The sequence below is a fragment of the Piliocolobus tephrosceles genome, chromosome 9 (assembly GCF_002776525.5).
Source record: "Piliocolobus tephrosceles isolate RC106 chromosome 9, ASM277652v3, whole genome shotgun sequence".
NCBI lineage: Eukaryota > Metazoa > Chordata > Mammalia > Primates > Cercopithecidae > Piliocolobus > Piliocolobus tephrosceles.
In genome coordinates, this window is record NC_045442.1 from 84,869,858 (window position 1) to 84,889,195 (window position 19,338).

Genomic DNA, 19,338 nt, shown 5'->3' on the forward strand with positions numbered 1-19,338 from the left:
GGGCATTGCCTGTTAGATGGGTTAGTAGATGTTAGTACCAGGAGTGTGGTGAGGATAAACGTGGTGTGCTCAGCCTCATTCCTTAGAAGGAACTCAGTGAATGTTTAGCCCACTAGCATTCATACACACCTTGGTCTACAAACTCAGGCACTCAACATATATGATATTTATTAGAAAGAATCACGTTAATTCTATCTCCAAGCCCTATGCTCCCAGGCTGGAAGGGAGTTTAGTCCCAGCTACTATTGAGATGGAGGGAAGGGGTCCTCTTTGCTGTGGTCAGGCTTACGTGGGGCCTGGAAAAGGAGGATGGGCTGTTCTCAGTCCCTCCTGGTCACCTGAGGTCTTGACCTGCAGTCACTTGGGGCTGGAAGCTGGGTAGCTCCCCTGTCTTTCTTGACCATGGTGTGTCTGTCTGAGGTGGGACCCTGGTGCCTGGAGCCAGCTTTCCTAGTGGCACCATGCCTGTCACCTTCCTGGGCCATTGCTGGGGGCAAGATGACTAGTCTAGGGGAATGCTTCCCTTCTGACCCCGTCCACATCAATTATCTGGGGTTGGAGAGCAGGGGATTTCTCCTTTCTGCTCCAGGGACCTCACCTTCCCCCTGAGGCAAGTGGCCTAGGGAGAAAAAAGGGCCAGGAGATCAAAGCACAAACCAGCATCTTATACATTATATGGTCTTCCTCCTCCTGGAATAATAATTATTAGAATTAAAACGGTTATAGCTTTTCCTGCCCTCAGTTAACTCAAGCCTCCTCTCACTCACTTCCCCTGTGAGGCCCATCTCATTCACCCTTCCAGGACTCTAAATACCCCACTGTCTCTACACCAGGGGCGGCGTCTCCACCTTGGACCCTGAGCCCGCTCAGCAGTGTTTTTTGCAAGCCCTCCAGATGAGGCGGAGGCTTGCTAAAGCTTGAGAACCACTGCCCGATGCCATTCTCCTGCCACAGAGGACAATTTTTCACTCTGGCAGAAAGCTTAACCTCCTGTTGCTTCCAATCCTTACATTAAATTCAGTTACCTATATGCTGAGCACCTTGAAACTAAGGTGTGAAGGAGACACACAGCCCCTGTGCCCACTGTGCTTGCCCATTGCTGCTTCTGCCCAGCTGCTCTCCCTGATTCTTTACCTGGCTGACCCTCACTTAACCCTCAAAGAACAGGGTTGTTGTCACTTTATCCTGGAAGTCCCATGTACTCCCTGCGTGCATTAGTGTCCCCTCCTCTGGGCTCACACAATTGCCTTTTTACCCTTCTCCTAGCCCTTCTCATCCTGTGAGTCAGTGTCTGCCTTCCTGCCTGTCTCCCTGACCTTGTTAATTCTGTGAGGGGAGGAAAGTGTCTTTCTTACTCCAAGGTAACAGATCATTATGCAGAATGGCAGGACTACTGACTGTTCACCAAACCAGGCTTGCCTTCCTCCTGGAGAGCTGGACTCCATTTCCCAGACTCTCTTGCTCCTAGGTGTAGCCATGTGACTGCATTCTGGCCAATGGACTGTGATGGGATGATGGGGCCACTTCCAGGCCTGGACCAACACACCTCCCAGGCATGATGGCCTCCTAGCATGGAAACAACTAGGATGCTTTTGCAAGTCACAGGTTTCAGATGGTAAAACCATGAAACAGGAAGATTCTGGGAGACAAACTGCCTGCCAATCACAAGTATTCTTTTTTGACTTTATATGAAAGACAAATACATTCTTGTGTCAAGATCCTGAGATTTGGGGGTTATTCCAGCAGTTCACTTACCCTAATACAAAAAGCTAAGCTCACTGGAGAATAAACATGAAAGTTATTTCCCCAATAACTATGCCTATCACTTCCCACCTTTCCTTTGAGTAGCTGCTCGCTTGGTGATTTTCCCAGGGTCCAGAGTGTGTGCCACTCTTAGTTATTCTAACAGTCTCATTAAGGATGTCTCCAATCCTTAATTCTGTTCCCTCACATCTGGTTCAAAGCTCTTTCGTGCTGCTCCCCCAGCACTGTGGCCCTCGGGGATTAGGGTGTGCTGGCGTAGATGGGGGTTGCTTCTCCTAGACTCTTCCCTGAACTGCACCCTGGGCACTGGGGTGGGAAGGAGGCAGAGGGGAAATGCAGACATTTCTTTGCTTGCCAGGCAAGGTTGCAGTTTCCTCCCTGGTGAATGGCGTTGTGAACTGGTGCAGGGGCACCCTCCCAACCAGCTCCTCTGGCCACTGGTGATCTGTTGTGAGTTCTGACCTCAAATCTCAGCTCACTTCCTGCAGGTGGCATCTTGCCTGTCTGCCCTGCACTATGAGAATTCTAGAAAGTCTGATGGCCCATGTCACCCTCTTTTCTCCATCAGTGCCCAGGCCTGTGCTCCTCTTGAGAACTGGAGCTTATGGCAGGAGGTGTGGCTGGCCCCACTCTCTGCTTGGCAGAACCCCATTTGCCATCAGTTCTCAATTAGATTTTCCTTGCCTGGTAACCATGAAAAGCAAATCTTGTGTGTAAGCAACTGTTCAAGCAAGACATAAATGCCAGTCACCCTTTCTCTCAGCCTCCCTTAAACTTTACAAGTGGTTTTCCTGCGTGTTCCCACAGCTTCAGGGAGGAGACCCTCACCTCTGCCCAAAGCAATTGCTCCCACCTCTCAGTACGCTTTATATACTGACCATGTCGGGGAAGCAGTGGCAGGCCACAGCCACAAGATAACAGAAGTCCCACTGGCACTAAAGCCTCCTTATGACAGTGTTTTCTCTGTGTCTTGTTCAGTGGCTGGATGTGCAGGTTCTCAGATGCTTTTGGAACCAGAGGTGTATGCTGTATCAAATTCCAAGACCTCCCAGCTCAGAGGGGAAAAATGCTAGACTCTGTAGGAGGCCCCAGATGGCCAGATGCCTGTGTTGGAGGGCAATTTTAGTGTTTGGAAGCCAGATGGCCTGGTCTCAAGCTCCACTCCTATCCAGCTGTGCTGGCTGAAAGGCTGGGGGTGGGCAACAGGGCCTGCACTTTCTGGCCCAGAACTGGCAGATCTCTCCACTAGATGGCACTCACAGTATAATGTTTCCTCATTTCAATTTTACTTTGAAAATATTGTCATTTTTTATACCGTTGAAGAGCACAAATAGAACTATGGCTGAAAATTTACGTAGCTGATTCTACGCATGACCATCCTTGGAATTCTGCCACATTTCCAAGAGTTGCCAAGTTTTCCCTCCTCTTGGGGGTGCTGGCTGGAGAGTGAGGGACCATTGTGGGGTGACTGGTGCCACAGGCCAGCACACGCATAGCCTGCAAGTGACCCCGGGTTTGTCCTCCTTCCTCATATCCTGCCCTGATTTCCTGGCCTAGGCCCAGACCCCAGGCAGGGCTGTTAGGCTCCTTCCTGCGCCTGTTAGTTCACTGCTCTCAGAGACTGCCACCCGGCAACCTCGGAACTGTAGGAGAAGCCCTTGTCCCCCCAGCTGCACTCGCCGCCCCTCACCCACCCAGCCTGAATTTCCTCTTGGTCTTTGCACATTTCCCCCGGGGGCTGTGCTTGGTGCACACTGGCATGGCCCACTTGGTGATACTTCCTGCTCCTGCCCCCGGGTAACTGTGCTCAGCATCGTGAGGATAAGTCCTTATTGTGCCTTGAGCTCAGGAAGAAAATGTCCCCAGACTCCTTAAGGGCAGAAATTGACCCCTGCTCATCTCAGTGCCCCGCAAGCCTGGCTCAAAGCTGAGGTCACACTACAGGTTTGCTGAGTTGGACGTGAATGGGTTTCTTGGCCTTCCTGTGACTACCTGCTGCTGTAGTTTAAGGTGGGTTCATCCAATCTTCTTCTTATTCATTTTTAGCCCCAACATGGCATATAGCTGAAGCCCCAGTCAGAAACTGCTGTAACAGGAAGCCCACCCTTCTGGGGTCAGGCTGACCTGGGAGGGTCCAGGCTCCCCTACCTCCCAGCTGTTTGGCCTCGCGAGCTTCACCTTACCCCTCTGGCCTGACACCTTCATGGACTACGAAGGAGGGGGAGCTTTGCCAGCTGCAGCCAGAACCAAACATGAGCTTTGAGTGCAGCCTCCCAGGTCCCATCTGAGCAGGTTGATAGGAAGCACCCCAAGTCCGGAGCCCCCAGTGGGAGGGGAGCAGAGGGGACCACTCTTGGGCCCCGGGCAGCACTGGCATTGTGCTCTGCTCTGCAGATAGCCGCATCGCACTCCGCAAAGGCTGACTAGACCGCTCACCGCCCACCACCCATCCTGCTCTCCCTGAGCTGCTCAGCAGCTGCACGAAGGCTGGAGGGCAGAGATGGGCAGCTCTGGGGAGCAGCTCTGGGGATCTGTAGGAACCTGATGAGCAGGCAGGCTACTGTTGCTGTGCTTGAGACAAAGGAGTTCAGGAACTTTCCTTCCTATAACAAAGTCCTTAGACGTCCCCAGCCCAGGTAGGGAAAATGCTAGAATCTGTAGGGGTCCTCAGATGGCCAGGTGCCTGTGTTAGAGGGCAAGGGAAGTGTGTAGCTAAAAGCCAGAATGTCTGGGATCAAGCCCCAATTCCGCCACTAGCTGTGTGTCTCGCTGGGGATTCTTTCTAATCCCCATGGTCTGTTTTTGTGCAATAGGTGTGACGACATTCCCTGTCTTAGAGGGATGTTGGGAGTATTGTGGGAGGCAGAATAATGGTCCTCAAAGATGTCCATCTTCTAATTTCTGGAAGCTTGTGACTATGTTACCTTATATGGCAAAGGGTCTTTTCCTACTGTCCCCCATACCCCCAACACCACTGGCAAGAGTCAAATAAATTCTTGTAAATAGCTCTGACCCAGATAATGAACTTGCACACAGGTGATGTCCCTTATCTGGTCTATGGGGCACACACTCAGTGCCTTTCTGAATTGATGACTGGAGTGTGTTGACCTCTACCTTCTAGTTCTGGCCTTGACTCATTACCCCTCTCCCTGGGGCCAGGCGCCACACTCCTCCCCTGGATGGCAGGGCCCTGCCTACCTCACTACTTGCATTTCTTCTCTATCTTAATAGCTGAGACCTTTTTTCCTGGTTCCACAGTCAACCTCTGCTTTCTACTCCATACCCCGGGATCTCCTTTTTACCACCTTCTGATGTGCAGTTTTACTACAAAGATTCTTGCATTAGATGAAAAGGAATACCCAAGTGAAACCATAGGTACTTGAATTTTGCACAGGGGCATACAGTTGGAAAGGGTGTTCCTGCACTTCAACTTCAGCCTGTGCCCCTGGGAACTCTAGTATGGATAGGACAAAGGTAGACATGCCCCTGTCCCAGGCAGGATCTGCTCATACCTGTTCCCAAAGAGCCTCTGCTCGTGCCCTGAGCCTGGGGTGCTACCTCAGTGGACAGCCAATAGATCATTTCTCAGGATGGCAGGGGTGGCTTTACTGCTTTGCGACCAGTCATAGACTTACTAGTTCACAGAGCCCCAGTGAGGCCCTAGCACACTCAGTTCACAACCACCACTTCTCAGGATGTCTAAATTCAGTTGACACTCTTGGTGCCCTACTCAGATCCCTCAGCACTCACTGTTCCCATCGCTGCTTCCTCAAGCACCTGCAACTGTCCCTGGAGGCTGTCTCTGTCTGCAGAGTTTGGTCCATGTGAGAGAGTAGGCAGGAAATGTCAGTTACTCCCCAGAAAGCAGTTCTCAAGGACTGGGTGGTGGGAGTGGATGGATAGAGCCCCAGCCTCACTTCTTGGATGAGACCACTCTGAGGCCTGTTCTGCACTGTGTCCAGAAGCCCCTGTGGGAACTGAGCCAGGGTGCCTGCAGCAGCAGTCCACTCACTAGCACGCCCTGGCTGGCTTTCCTTCCTTCTTTGACTCCCTTCCTCATGCCAGATCCTTGTCTCAGGCTCTGCTTCTGGGGGAGGCCCAGCTAAAGAAAACACTGGCTGACAGCAGAGCCGGCCCTGCCATGTACGTTGGCTTCTCTGCAAGGCACTTTTACTTAGTTCGTTAGCAACGACATTGTCAACTTGGAAGTTTAAAATATTGTTTTGTTACTGCTAACGTGACAGTAGAGCAGTTCTTTAGGAAAATTATTCCCCTTCCTCCTGCCACATCCCAATTCTTTGCCTTGAAATTTATAATCATCCATACTTAAATATTCTCAATCTGTGCTAGTGTTTTTCCCTGGCTTTATTTCCAGGTATTGTGTTTAGACTTTCACCCTGAGATGTTCCCATTGACTAGTTTCTTTCCTTGCATTTATCATGAATTTAGAAATCCTCATTTCGCATTACCCAAAAGCTCATTGTCCAGATAATTGATGGGACTTTCCAATTTCTTCCCCATGTGAGTATCCTGTCGATTTGGCCCACATTTCCGAGTCATGCCTGGAGACTGTGCTGTGGCTCCTGTGGGAGGAGCGTCATGAAGGTCCGCCCTTCCCAGGCCAGGGGCATGGAGACACCCCCACCAGGGCAGCAGAGCTTGAAGGTGCTCAGGCCTACCTGGACTGATCTCAAAGAGGTGCTTCCCTGGGTCCTCAGGGCCAGGAGGAAGTTCGGTCACCTGTGTCCCTTGTAGAGAAATAAATCCCTAAAAAGGAGGCAAACACAAACACAGGGGGCATGAGATGATGGGAAGGGGACTGCTGTCGTCAGGGTCCCCAGAGAGGAGAGGTTAGGACCTGGGGCCTTCCAGGCCCTGACTGGGAAGGCTGGGCCTCAGCGAGGGGCACACACCTCCTCTCCCAGGCAGAGATAAGGCCTACTCAGGGTCCCAGGTGGATTAAGGTGGACATTGTTGCCTGCATACATGCTTGGAGGAGCTGTGTCCACAGGCAGGGGGAACTCTGGAGCAGGGACGGAGGCTCCCACCACTGGGAGTGCTTGATGCAGTGTGCCACCTGTGACCTTTCTGGGCCAGCAGGGTTTTAGGCTGGAGAGGGGTCAGGGAGAAGCCTGGTACTGTGGCTACTGAGGCAACATGGGGGAAAGGATCAACAGATCTGTGTGCATCCAGTCCTGCCACCTCTTGGCTAGGTGAGATTTCATTTATTTACCTATGAGATAGGAGTCAGCTACCATACATACGGTACCCTGCTACAGAGAGTGCCAGGTGCCTGGGATGCATGTGTATGCATGACAAAGGGCGGCTCCACCTGCTCTCTAGTGCTGAGGTCTGGCAGCTGGGCTGAAAGATGCAGAAAAAGAGCATGGGGTGTGGGGATCGGGAGGCTGGCTTTGAGTCCCAGCCTTGCACTTCCAGGCTGTGTGATCTCAGGCAACCCACTCAATGTCTCTGAACCTGTTTCCATGTCTGTACAATGGAACACTAAGTCACACGTCTCAGGAGGGTTGAGATGCCAGATTCCCGTGTGGTAAGTCCTACTCAAGAGAATGAGGTGTTAAAACCGCTGTGACTGACCCTTCCCCAACCCCCAGGTTAGGCAGGGCCTCCTTTATACTCCTTCTGTATGTCAGTGACTGTGAGCTCTGCTGAGGTCTTTATTTCATTCTGCTTGGTTTTGCTCAACTCGGACTTGGTATGGCTTGACTACACATTTTTGGTCCTCTCAATGGGAAACCCATTTTGAATTCCATCACTGCAACCAACTTCCTGGGTTCAAATCCTGGCTCAGCTACAGAAGCATTGTTCAACCTGTCTGTGCCCCAGTTTCCTTATCTGTGAAACAGGAATAATAAAGTACTTTGTGGGGATGTTTGGAGCATCAAATGAATTAGTACTTGGAAGTTCTTAGAGCAGTGCCTGGTACACAGTTCTCACTGTGTAAGTGTTCGCTCAATAAATGCCTGCTATTATTATATGTCAGGGCTCCACACCTAGTGGGGCACTTCATCCCTGGGTCTGCATTTACCTAGGTGAGGGGCAAAGTCACCTGCTGCATCCAGGTCACCTCCTGCTCCCACCCCCATGTGTACTCACAGAGTACACCCCCCCAGTATTTTCCAGGCAAATCCTGGCTTTCACAGGGTGATGGGAGCCTCCCACCTGTTGCTAGAATCTTGTGCCGCAAGGACACATGGAAATGCCTCTTCTCATTTAAGCAATGTTAATGTGGAAAGGCAGAATGTCGTCCTTACCCGCAGATGCTTGCTTTAGAGGAATTACAGCAATAAACCAGAGAACCAGCTGGTAATCTTTGTAACTGAATTAATGGTTACTTTCTTGCTAGAGAACTTGGAGCTACTGGAAATAAATTGGGATCGCAGCCCCAGGATGAAGAAATGTGCTCATTAAAGGGCATGGGTGAGATCCATCACTAGCTAATGGGATGCTTCTCGGGCATTTGCTGTTTCAGTAACAGAGTCCCTGTGTCATTCTGGATACTTTGCTGTTTTTTTTTTTTCTGTGTCCTAAAATCTGTCATCCATACAAGGAGAATAACAATATTGACATTGACATTGCTTTCTACTACAGCTAAATGGAAAAGCAGTAATAGCTTCTGTTTTTGAAGACTGTACTATATTCCTGGCTCTTTGCCTAAATTACTGGATTTAATGTAGAGGCCCCGGGGGTAGGGGCCTACCATTCCTGTCTTCCCAGACAAGCAGATGGAGGTCAGGAAGGTGATGCAACCAGCCCTGTGCCCACGGCCCACAAGGGTGTGCTGGAGACATCGGCTCAGGTGTGCCCAATGCTGGAGCCACAGGCTTTACTCTTTGCTTCCCTACCTTTATCATGGCAGCCACCAACTGACTTTGTTTGCAAGAAGCCACAGTGGAGAGCCAGGCTGTGACTGTGGGATCCTCTGCTCACTTCTCAGGGGAATCTCAGTGTGCCCCCCACCACTGCAGGGGCCCTAGCATTGTCCCTCAGCTGCCCAGATTCCTCTGCCTCCCACAGGTCAAGAATGTGGCTCCGGGACTGGGTGGGGGGTGGGGGCCTGGGGAGCAGAGGCTGTCTGCTCTCCGGTCCCTAGTATGACGTTTGCTAAGACTGTGATGAAAAAATGTGAATGGAGTCAGAATATAGCGTTAGCTGAGACACTCAGGGTAGATCTCAACATTGAACATACTTTGGAGTCACCCCAGGGCTTGTTAAAACACGGAGAGCCTGGTGTTTTGGTGGTGTCTAATAATGGGGTCTCTGAAAACTATAAAGTAGCCTGATTTGGAGTGTTTGCTAACTTCAGCAATATACATACCCTCCCCCTCCATGGCCCATTTTATGATGTCATTGCATGTGGAACTGAGAAGAGATGCACCATAGTGTTTGCACCACGTGGATTCAATGGAGGTCAGTAACCTCCAGAGCTTAAGACATAGCACATGAAGTCATAGTATATTAAGTTAGGAAATGATATGTGTTGAGTACTTTTTAACCTTTGTTTTTACTATAACTCATTTATTGGTAGTTTTCTGTGCCTTAATTTTTTTGTGGTTGTTTTGTTTGTTTTGTTTTGTTTTTTTGGGTATTGCTCTGCAGCCCAGGCTGGAGTGCAGTATTGCGATCATGGCTCACTGCAGCCTCGACCTACTGGGCTCCAGTGATCCTCCTACCTCAACCTCTAATTGGGACCATAGGTGTATGCCACCATGCCCAGCTACTTTTTGCTATTTTTTAATTTTCAGTAGAATCGGGGTCTCCCTATCTTGCCCATGCTGGTCTCGAACTCCGGGCTCAAGCAATCTCTTTGCCTCGGCCTCCCAAAGTGTTGGGATTACAGGTGTGAGTCATATCACCGAGCCTGATTTAATTTCTAATAGTGTAAGTGTTCAATCAGAATAGTGCTGGACCCCACTCTCGAGTTTCTGACCCTATAGGTCTGGGGAAAGTAGGACCTTTTGCATTTCTAACCATTTTTCTGATGCTGCAAGCCCTGGGGAATACACTTTGAGAATCACTAGTCTAGGGACTCTAAGGGAAGGTGGCCAGAGGATGATGCCTTTTTCATGAACTCACTCGGCACCTTGGTTTCCTCGCCTGGAAAATGAGGACAATAATAGTATCTGCTTCATGAGGCTGTCATGAGGATTAAATGATTCAATATCTGGCCCCAGTGGCCTTTGAGAGCCTGGTTTTTGCCAAGATTCTGTGCTTTAGATGCACATAGGTTACAGGAACCAGTATCTGCTTCTAGCACCACAGACAGTGCCCTCAACTATGAGGGTCCTGGGAATTCTTTGAGGAGCACAAAGTGAGTGTCAGCACTTTGCCAGCTGGCCTTCCTACTATAGTGCCAGGTCAGGGCTTAACTGTTTGTATCTGGGAAGGAACCAGGCACACAGTTTGCACCTAGAACTGCACAGTTTGCAGACAGGCACCTGGCTACAGAAACAGTGTGCAAACTCCAGGCACATGATAGATTTCCTCAAATGTTGGGCCCTTTCCCCCTTCCCCATGTGTCTGAGCTCATGTTAATTTGCTCTCTTAGAGCATTGTTCAGCCTATGTATTTAAGTTCCTCCTGAGAGGCTGCAGCTGACTTAATGCATCTCTAGCTTCATACAAATGCAGTCCATTGATGTAAGTAGCTAATGGACAAAGTATGTGCCATTCTGTCTGCATCTAGGAGGGCTCAGTATTTGCAAGTTTTAGACATTGCAAAATTGCTTTCAAAAAGTCTTTATCAAATTATGTTCCATCAAAAGTGTATGAGAATGCCCATTTCTGTATGCTCTTCCCATTGCATGGTCATTAAGTACTGACTGTCCTTTTAAATGGAATCTTATGACATATTTATTGACCATTTGTATTTCTTCTATTAATTCCTTGTTAACATCCTTTACCCACTTTTCTATTGGGTTGTCTTTTATTTTAACAATATATATTTTTTAACATATTTATCTGTATTGGATAACCCAATATGTCAAAAAAATCAGCATTTCAATAAGTAATCAATATAAAATTATTAGTGAAATATTTTACATCTTTTATAGTAAATCTTTGGAATCTACTTACAACATATCAGATTTACATTCCAAGGATTTATCAAATATATGTGATCTATATTTTGATCTTATCAAATTTGAAGTAGATTTTTGTACCAAAATTGTTTCAGATATACTGTAGTAGGTAGAATAATGGCTCCCCAAAAGATATGCTTATCCTAATCCCTGGAACATGTGAATATGTTATGTTACATGACAAGCATTTAATTAAGGTTGCAGATAGAATTAAGGTTGCTAACCATCTGACCTTAAATCTAGTAGTATTAGAACTCCAACTTAATTATTTTATTTCAAAACTGTCTGACTATTCTAGGCCCTTTAAATTTCTATATGAATTTTAGAATCAGTTGGTCAATTTCTATTAATAGAAAAATGCCTACTGGGATTGTGATTGGGATTGCATAGATAAATTTGGGAAGAATTGACATCCTAACAATAATAAGTCTTCTGACCAATGAACACAGTATAACTCCTCATTTATTTAGATCTTTCATTTTCCCCAACAATAATAACTCATTTTTTAGTTCTAGTAGCTTTTTGCAGGCTTCATCAGATTTTTGACATAAACAATTGTGTTGGGTATGGATACAGTTTTACTTCTTCCTTTCCAATCTGAACAACTTTCATTTCTTTTTCTTGCCTTATTACACCAGGCAGGACTCCATGAAAGTGTTTTATGGAAGTGGTGAGAATAAATATCATTATCTTTATCCTGATCATAGGGAAACAGCTTTTAGTCTTTTACGATAAAGTATGACATTAGCTTTCAGTTTTCCATAGATGGCTTTTCACAGGTTTAAAGAAACTCCCTTCTATCCCTGGTTTTTTGGGAATTTTTATCAGGAATCAGTATTGAATTTTGTCAGGTGCTTTTTCTGAATCCATCAGATGATTATTTTTTCTTTCTTCATTTATTAATATGATGAATTACATTAATAGTTTTCAAATATTAAATCAACCTTGGATTTTTGGGATAAACCCCACTTGGTCATTATGTATTTTCTTTTTTATGTATTGTTGGATTCAATATTCTAAAATTTGGTTGAAAATTTTTTCAACTGTGTTCACAAAGAATATTGATCTATAGTGTCTTTGTCTTGTAATGTCTTTGGCTAGATTTATATAGGGGTAATGCTAACCTCATAAAATGCATTGGAAAGTATGCTCATTTTTGCCACTGCACTCCAGGCTGGGTGACAGAGTGAGATTCCGTCTCAAAAAAAAAAGGGGGGGCAAAAAAGGAAACTATGCTCATTTTGAAATAGAACAATCAAGTTGGAGTTCTAATACTACTTGATTTCAAGACATTGTAAAGCTGCAGTAATCAAAACAATGAGATATTAGCATTAAAAGAGACTGATTAATAAAACAGAATAGTAAGGTCAGAATAGACCCATATATATCTCCGTATCTATTCATCTGTCTATCTATCTATCTATCTATCTATCTATCTATCTATCTATCTATCTCCATATATGGATAATTGATTTTGACGAAGGTGTAAATACAATTCATTGGAGAAAGGATAGTGTTTCAACAAATGACAGTGGAGCAACTGCACATTTGTGTGCAAAAAAATGAATCTCAATTCATACCTCACACCATATATAAAAATATACTTGAATGAATGATATACCTAAACACAAAATCTGAGACTACAATACTTCTAGGAGAAAACCTTTATGACTTTGGATGAACAAAGAGTTCTCGGATATGACATTAGAAGCTTGACTCAAAAAAGAACTAATTGGTAAATATGACTCATTTAAATTAAAAAAAACTGCTTTTCAAACACATTAAGAGAGTGAAAAGACAAATTACGTACTGGGAGAAATATTTGAATATCATGTATCTGATAAAGGACTTGTACACAAAATATATAAAATACCATCAAAATTCTATAATAAGAGAACAATCCAATTTAAATAAATAGGCAAAAGATTTAAACAGATAATTACTATAGAAGATATAGGATTGGAAGATAAGCTCATGAGATGATCTTCAACATCATTAGTAGTTAGGAAAATGCAAATTAAACCCATAATCAGATACTACTACATATCTATTAAAGTAAAAAGACTGACCAGACTAAGCGTTGGTGTGGGTGCAGAGGACCGAGAATTCTTGTACACTGTTGGTGGTAATGTTAAATGACAATCACTTTGGAAAATAGTTCAGCAGACTCTTAAAGAGTTAAACATACGGCTGGGGCAGTGGCTCACGCCTGTAATCCCAGCACTTTGGGAGACCGAGGTGGGCAGATCATGAGGTCAGAAGTTCGAGACCAGCTTGACCAATATGGTGAAACCCTGTCTGTACTAAAAAATACAAAAATTAGTGGGGCATGTTGGCATGCACCTGTAGTCCCAGCTGCTCAGGAGGCAGAGGCAGGAGAATCTCTGGAACCCAGGAGGTGGAGGTTGCAGTGAGCCAAGATTGAGCCACTGCATTCCAGCCTGAGCAACAGAGCGAGAGTCCATCTCAAAAAAAAAAGAGTTAAATATACACCTGGGATATGACCCAGCCATTCCCCTCCTACATATTTACCCAAGGGAAATGGAAGCATATTTCCATACAGAGATTTGTATGCAAATTGTTGCAGTTTTATTTCTCATATCCAAAAATTGGCTATAACGCAAATGGCCATCATCAGGTAAACGGATAAGCAAGTTGAGGTACCTACATGCAATGCACTACTACTCAGCAATACGAATGAATGAACTCTTAATGCATGCTGAAACATGGATGCTCCTCTAAATAATTATGCCAAGGGAAAGAAGACAAACAACAAGCCAGAGTACTTACTGTGTGATTCCATTTCTATAAAACTGTAGAAAATGAGAACTAAGTGGACCAGTCTGGGGTCAGGGGTCAGGAGGGGCAAAGAGAGTAGGAGGAGGGATTATAACAGGATACAAGGAAGCTTTTGGCAGTGATGGATATGTTTGCTGCCTTGATTGTGGTGATAGTGTCACAGAAGTGCATCTATATTAAGACTTACCAAACTGTGCTCATGAAATATGTGCAGTTCACTGTATGTCAATTATACCTCAATGAAGCTGTTAAGAAAAATTGGTATTTGATTCAGTTATCAAAAAACTTTTAGAAATATGTATTTGTTTCCTAGCAGATTACTAAAAAGGCAGTGGCTCAAAATAACAAAAATTTATTTTCTTACGGTTCTGGAGGTCAGAAGTCTGCAATGGGCCTTACTGGGCTACAGTCAGTAGCTGGCACCACTGTTCCTTCTGGAGCTCTAGGGGAGGATCTGTTTCTCACTTTTCCAGCTTTTAAAGGCTTCCTGCACCCTTCTACCATCTTCAAAGCCAGCAGCCTCACATCCGCAAATCGCTCTGACTCTGACCTCTTCATCTGCCTCCCTTTTCACTATAAAGAACCCTTGTGATTATATTAGATCCACTTGGATAACACAGGATAATTTCTTTAAGGTCAGATGGCTAGCAACCTTAATTCTATCTGCAACCTTAAATAAATTCTTGTCATGTAACATAACATTTTCACATGTTCCAGAGATTAGGACAGGTATATTTTTTGGAAAGCCATTATTCTACCTTATACTATAGTATACTATAGTATATCTGAAACAAGTTGGGTACATGAATCTACCTCAAATGTAAATTTGATAAGATCTAAATACAGATCACATATATTTGATAAAAACTTGGAATATAAATCTGATATGCTATAAGTGGATTCTAAAGATTTGCTATAAAAGATGTAAACTATTTCATTAATAATTTTATATTGATTACTTGTTGAAATGCTGATTTTTGGACATATTGGGTTATCCAATATAAATAAATAAAATATGTTGTTAAAATAAAAGACAACCCAATAGAAAAATGGGTAAAGGGTGTTAACAAGGAATTAATAGAAGAAATACAAATGGTCAATAAATATGTCATAAGATTCCATTTAAAAGGACAGTCAGTACTTAATGACCATGCAATGGGAAGAGCATACAGAAATGGGCATTCTCATACACTTTTGATGAAACATAATTTGACAAAGACTTTTTGAAAGCAATTTCACCATGTCTAGAACAATTTTAAAATACAATGTCCTGTAACCTTGTATTGAATTTTCAGAATTTGTTCTAAGGAAAAACAAATGCACAAAAATGGATGCATAACAATTCTCCATGTTACATTTTTTACTATACAAAATGAGAAACAACTTGTTCCTCTGTCAACAGAGAGGTAGTTAAATCATTTCTGGTAAGGCCATACCAGAATGAGGTACATACAAAAGGTTTCTAAGATGAGTTGCTAAGAAATGAGAACACCAGAACAATAATTTTAATACAATTCCATCCCGATGTCTGTTACTGTCCTCTCCCCAGAGCCCCCAAGTTACATGTTAATGTATAGAAATAGCACAGAAAACTTATACTCTGGGAGGGAGTGGTGGGAATGGTGAAGGAGTTTTCATGTTTTGCCCTGTGATGTTTGCATCAATATAAAATTTAAATAATGTTAAAGTTGAAAAGGAACGTGGTCAGCTAATTCATGCAGCACTGCCCATGCCTGACTCACGGGCTGCTGCCGTCTGACTACCATCATACTCTCCGACCTCATGTGTCGGGGCCAGGCCAGCCTGCACAGTGTTTCTGCAGCCCGGAATGCCCATCCATCATTTTTAGGAAGCAAAGAGTGATTTTCCCTCTCTCTTCTGCAAGGATTTAGGGTGACAGTCCCCTCAAGTTTCCTCAGACTGAAATAAAGTGGCAAGCACTTTCCAGGTCCTCTGATCAGGGTCTGCACACATCCCTGCCTGCAGAGAGCCCCTGCCCACATCAGGAGACTGCCATAGCTCATTTTGCAAAGAACAATCCATCTTGGAAACAGCTGCCAGAACACCGGATGGTCTAGAAGCCTCAGCTAGGTCCAGAGGAATAAATGAGATTAACAAAGCAACAACGACAATGATTTCTACTCACATGTCTCTAGTCAGATGTCTCACACCCAGACCTCACCCAAATCGTAAAAAGATAAGCACCCATTACATAATAAATCTGAGATCCTGTAAGACCATCATGGAAACCTCGCAGGTTTTAGCATCAGACAGATTTAGTTTCAATCCTGACACCACTGCTTAGTGATAGTAAACTTCAGGACAAGTTTAGCCTCAGTTTCTCTCTCTGTTAAACGGTGTAGTGGCATCTCCCTCACAGATCTCTGAGAATTAAACGGGATTAAGTGTGCAGAGGGTGTGGAATGGAGCCGGGCTATAGCAGGTACCCAGGATGGCAGCATCCTAATAAAGGGTAGTGCTGCAGAGGTTTTGTGTGAGCTCATGACTGGGGGTCAGGGTCAGACAGGTCCTCCACCACCAACACCTGTACAACCCGGGTGAACCTCCATTTCCGCCTCTGCAATGTGGAGGTGTTTTGAGGATTTCCCCAGGATTAGTGCCCAGTGAGAGTAAGTGCTGTAGCTGTGATCATGCATTATTATAGGGCCAAGGAGTAGACTCTGTGCATGAACATTTTATAGGAGTGGGAATAGATAGAAATCTTAGAATTATTATAGGGTTTGTAATTACTATGACTTTGCGGCTTAGGTAGAACACAGACAGGTGTGTTCCAGCCTGTTCCACCAGGCTGAGGCCTGGTTTCTTTATCTGTAAAAATGAAAATATTTGTCCCAGATTTGTCACTGGGCCATCTGAGATAGTGCTGTATATGCACTAAGGGCCTATATAAATATGAATTATTATCATAATTATGACTTCAAAACTCATTTTGGTCACTGTATCATCTGTTTGGTCTGTTTGTAGAAACAATCTCCCCTCCCCTACTAGTACCATTGCTTGTGCCATGAAATAAGGTGTGAAACAGACTTCAGGAGTCCCAGCATGGTGAAGGCAGGGCCCTGCTTCCTAATGTGTGATGACAGTCCACGGGGACCTCCTGCAGGTCGCAGATGTTCTGTAATCCTCCTATTGGCCTACCTTTGGAGTTTGCGATAGTTTGAGGTCTTTGCAGTCTGAATTCAGCTCTTTTCAACCTGATCAAACACTGGCTCTCTGGGAAGTCTTCATTTTTCACCTCGTCTAGGAGACTGCCTGAAGAAACAACTTCTGCAGTGCTTCTTACCGAGTCTCCTGATAAAATCCTCCACAGGCAGCATCTTGGAAAACTGCAGGCATGTTTTAGAACGCAATCGCTCAGGGTTCCTTATCTCTGCTAACTCTGATTGGGGCCTCAGATCAATCTGAAAAACCTTTATCCACCTGACACCCAAGGAACTGAACCTCTCTGAGTTGTACATAAATAATACAGATCAGAATGAAGTTCAGTGCCACGGAGGGAAGCATCCTCCCTGCTTCCTTATCACACAAGCCTGTAGCCATGCCCCATGACTGTCCAGAATACAGATTTAAAAAGGATTGTAACAATTGGAGACAAATGAGTTCTTGGTAGAGGAACGTTCCCTCCCTAAGGAGTTGAGATACATCATTTGTCCAGCTTCTTTCCTTGCTGATGACTTTGTCTTGAAGCTTCTTCCAACAGATTCCACAGTGACGCTGCCACCTGTTGAATGCGTGAACTCCAAATGCTCTTGTTATGATCCACAGGTCTACAGTCAGCAGATCAGCCCTGGGAGCGCCCTGCTTCTTCACTGTGTCCTGAGGCTATCTGTGGTCTTCTTCAGCACATGTGGTGTGCCACAGGGACAGTATGTTGAGATCAGCACCATGTTCTGCAGAGAGCAGGGGCTTTGAAGTCAGAACACCGGCTCCCTGCACCTTCCCGATCCTTTCCAACTGGCCGCAGCCCCTAAAGCCCTTACTCCCAGGGCTCCACAGCCCAGGCCCTGAGCCTGTGGAAGTCCAGCTGGGAGCCATGAATGAGCCCAGGGCCTGGGGCCTGAGACCTGGGATAGACTTGCAGCCTAAGCTGGAAACCCTGGTGGAGCCCTCAAGAACCTTCAGGTCTCAAAGTTCACAGCCTCTTCCAAACCCCAGGGAGTGCCCTTTTCAAGGTGAGTGGGTCCTCTTTGAAAATTCCTGGTTGCTCCGTGGTTAGTTCCATGGTAAGCCAGGACCTTGCACTAGACTCCGTGCCAAACAGCGTGCCCCTGACTTGCCCTGAGTCACTCCTGGGGTCTACCCCTTCAGGTAGCCTCATCTCACTGGATTCCTGAGCCCTGTAGAAGACCCTGCGGTTGAGGCTGCACTACTGGTCCTCACCCAGTGGCCTTGGGCTCAGCCTCTCTCAGTCTTGTCATTCATGTGAACATTCTAATGCCTGAGACCATGCTCGTGGGAATGAGATGCCATGCCACGTTGGGAAGAGTCACTAGTACTAGTGTCCTGGCCTTGGTGGCAGCCCGGGGCTGGGTGCTGAGTAGTGCCACAGGGATGCAGCAGGATTAATGTGGAAGTGACCAGTGAACAGAATGCTTACCCAAGGGAGCTCCTGAATCCTCTAGTGTTTAGCTTGCCCTGGGAGAAGGGAGGAGAGGCCAAGGTGCACGTGATTTTACAACACATTTGGGACAGACCGTTAGTGTCACCACATCTCCACAGGCTGCTCTCTGAGTGTCCTTTGTGCTTAGGTTGGGGGCATGTGATGGGGTTCTGGCCAGTGGGATTGGGCAGGAGAGACAGCATCTGCTTCTAGGCCTCGTTCTTTAAAAACTGCCAGTGACCTCCAGTCCTCTCTCCTACCTCTCCCGCTAAGTCAACCTTGGTGACCACAGAGACAGACGAGGCCAACATCTGGCCCCACCAGGGACATTACTGCAGCAAGAGGTAAACTTTTATTGTGTTTAGCTGCTGGGATCTCAAGGACATTGAACATTGTTCATTTTACTAATTAGATGTTATTTTGAGAAAATAAGTGTTAGAGAATTTTGTCCTGAGCTGATCACCTGGCCACATGAACAAAGAAGTTATAAAATCATAGCACTAATTAAACATATTTCCATGCTGGTAAATCAATTTAACTAACAATGACGATTTCCTTGCTCCTTGGATTGGATGTGGGAAGGAAAAAGAAAGGAGAGGTCAGGCTCATCTACTTTTACTCTGGGGGCCTTGGGCTGATGGGAGCTGTCTTACTCTGATGGTTAGAAGCACTGAGAATGGCATGTCTAGGCTCTGGCTCAAGCTGTGATGGCTGTGTAATACTTGCTTCCTGCCTGACCTTTTGAACTGGAGCATTGGAGGGAGCCCAGAAAAGACTGATCTAGATCACTGTCCAAGAGGGATTGTGGACCCCAAGCCCTGGGCAGCATGAGATCCCGGGAGTGTGCAAATGACCCTGTTTCCTCCTTGGCTTGCTGGACCATAAGGTAGGCCTCTTTGCCCCCTGAAATACCTGGTGTTCCATATGGAGGGGCTGAGGGGGAAACTCAGATGAGCTGAATCCCTCTGGCTGCCCATGGCGTTTGGTGGCTGCATCAGACACTGAAGTCGAGGCAGGTGTGTTCTCAGAGAACCAGCCCTCAGAGGGCACGTGC

At 45.8% G+C, this 19,338-nt stretch overlaps 1 protein-coding gene across 3 annotated transcripts in view; it reads right to left on the reverse strand.

Moving 5' to 3' along the window:
• Positions 1–19,338, reverse strand: part of ARHGAP22 (Rho GTPase activating protein 22) — a 210,581-nt gene that overhangs the window by 104,487 nt on the left and 86,756 nt on the right. For all 3 annotated transcript variants that reach the window (XR_002735272.2, XM_023230184.2, XM_023230185.2), the window contains one exon: positions 6,444–6,531. Coding sequence is in view for 2 of the 3 variants with exons in the window: in XM_023230184.2 (XP_023085952.2) it covers positions 6,444–6,531 (88 nt within the window). In the remaining variant the exon portion in view is untranslated. The remainder of the gene's footprint in view (positions 1–6,443; positions 6,532–19,338) is intronic.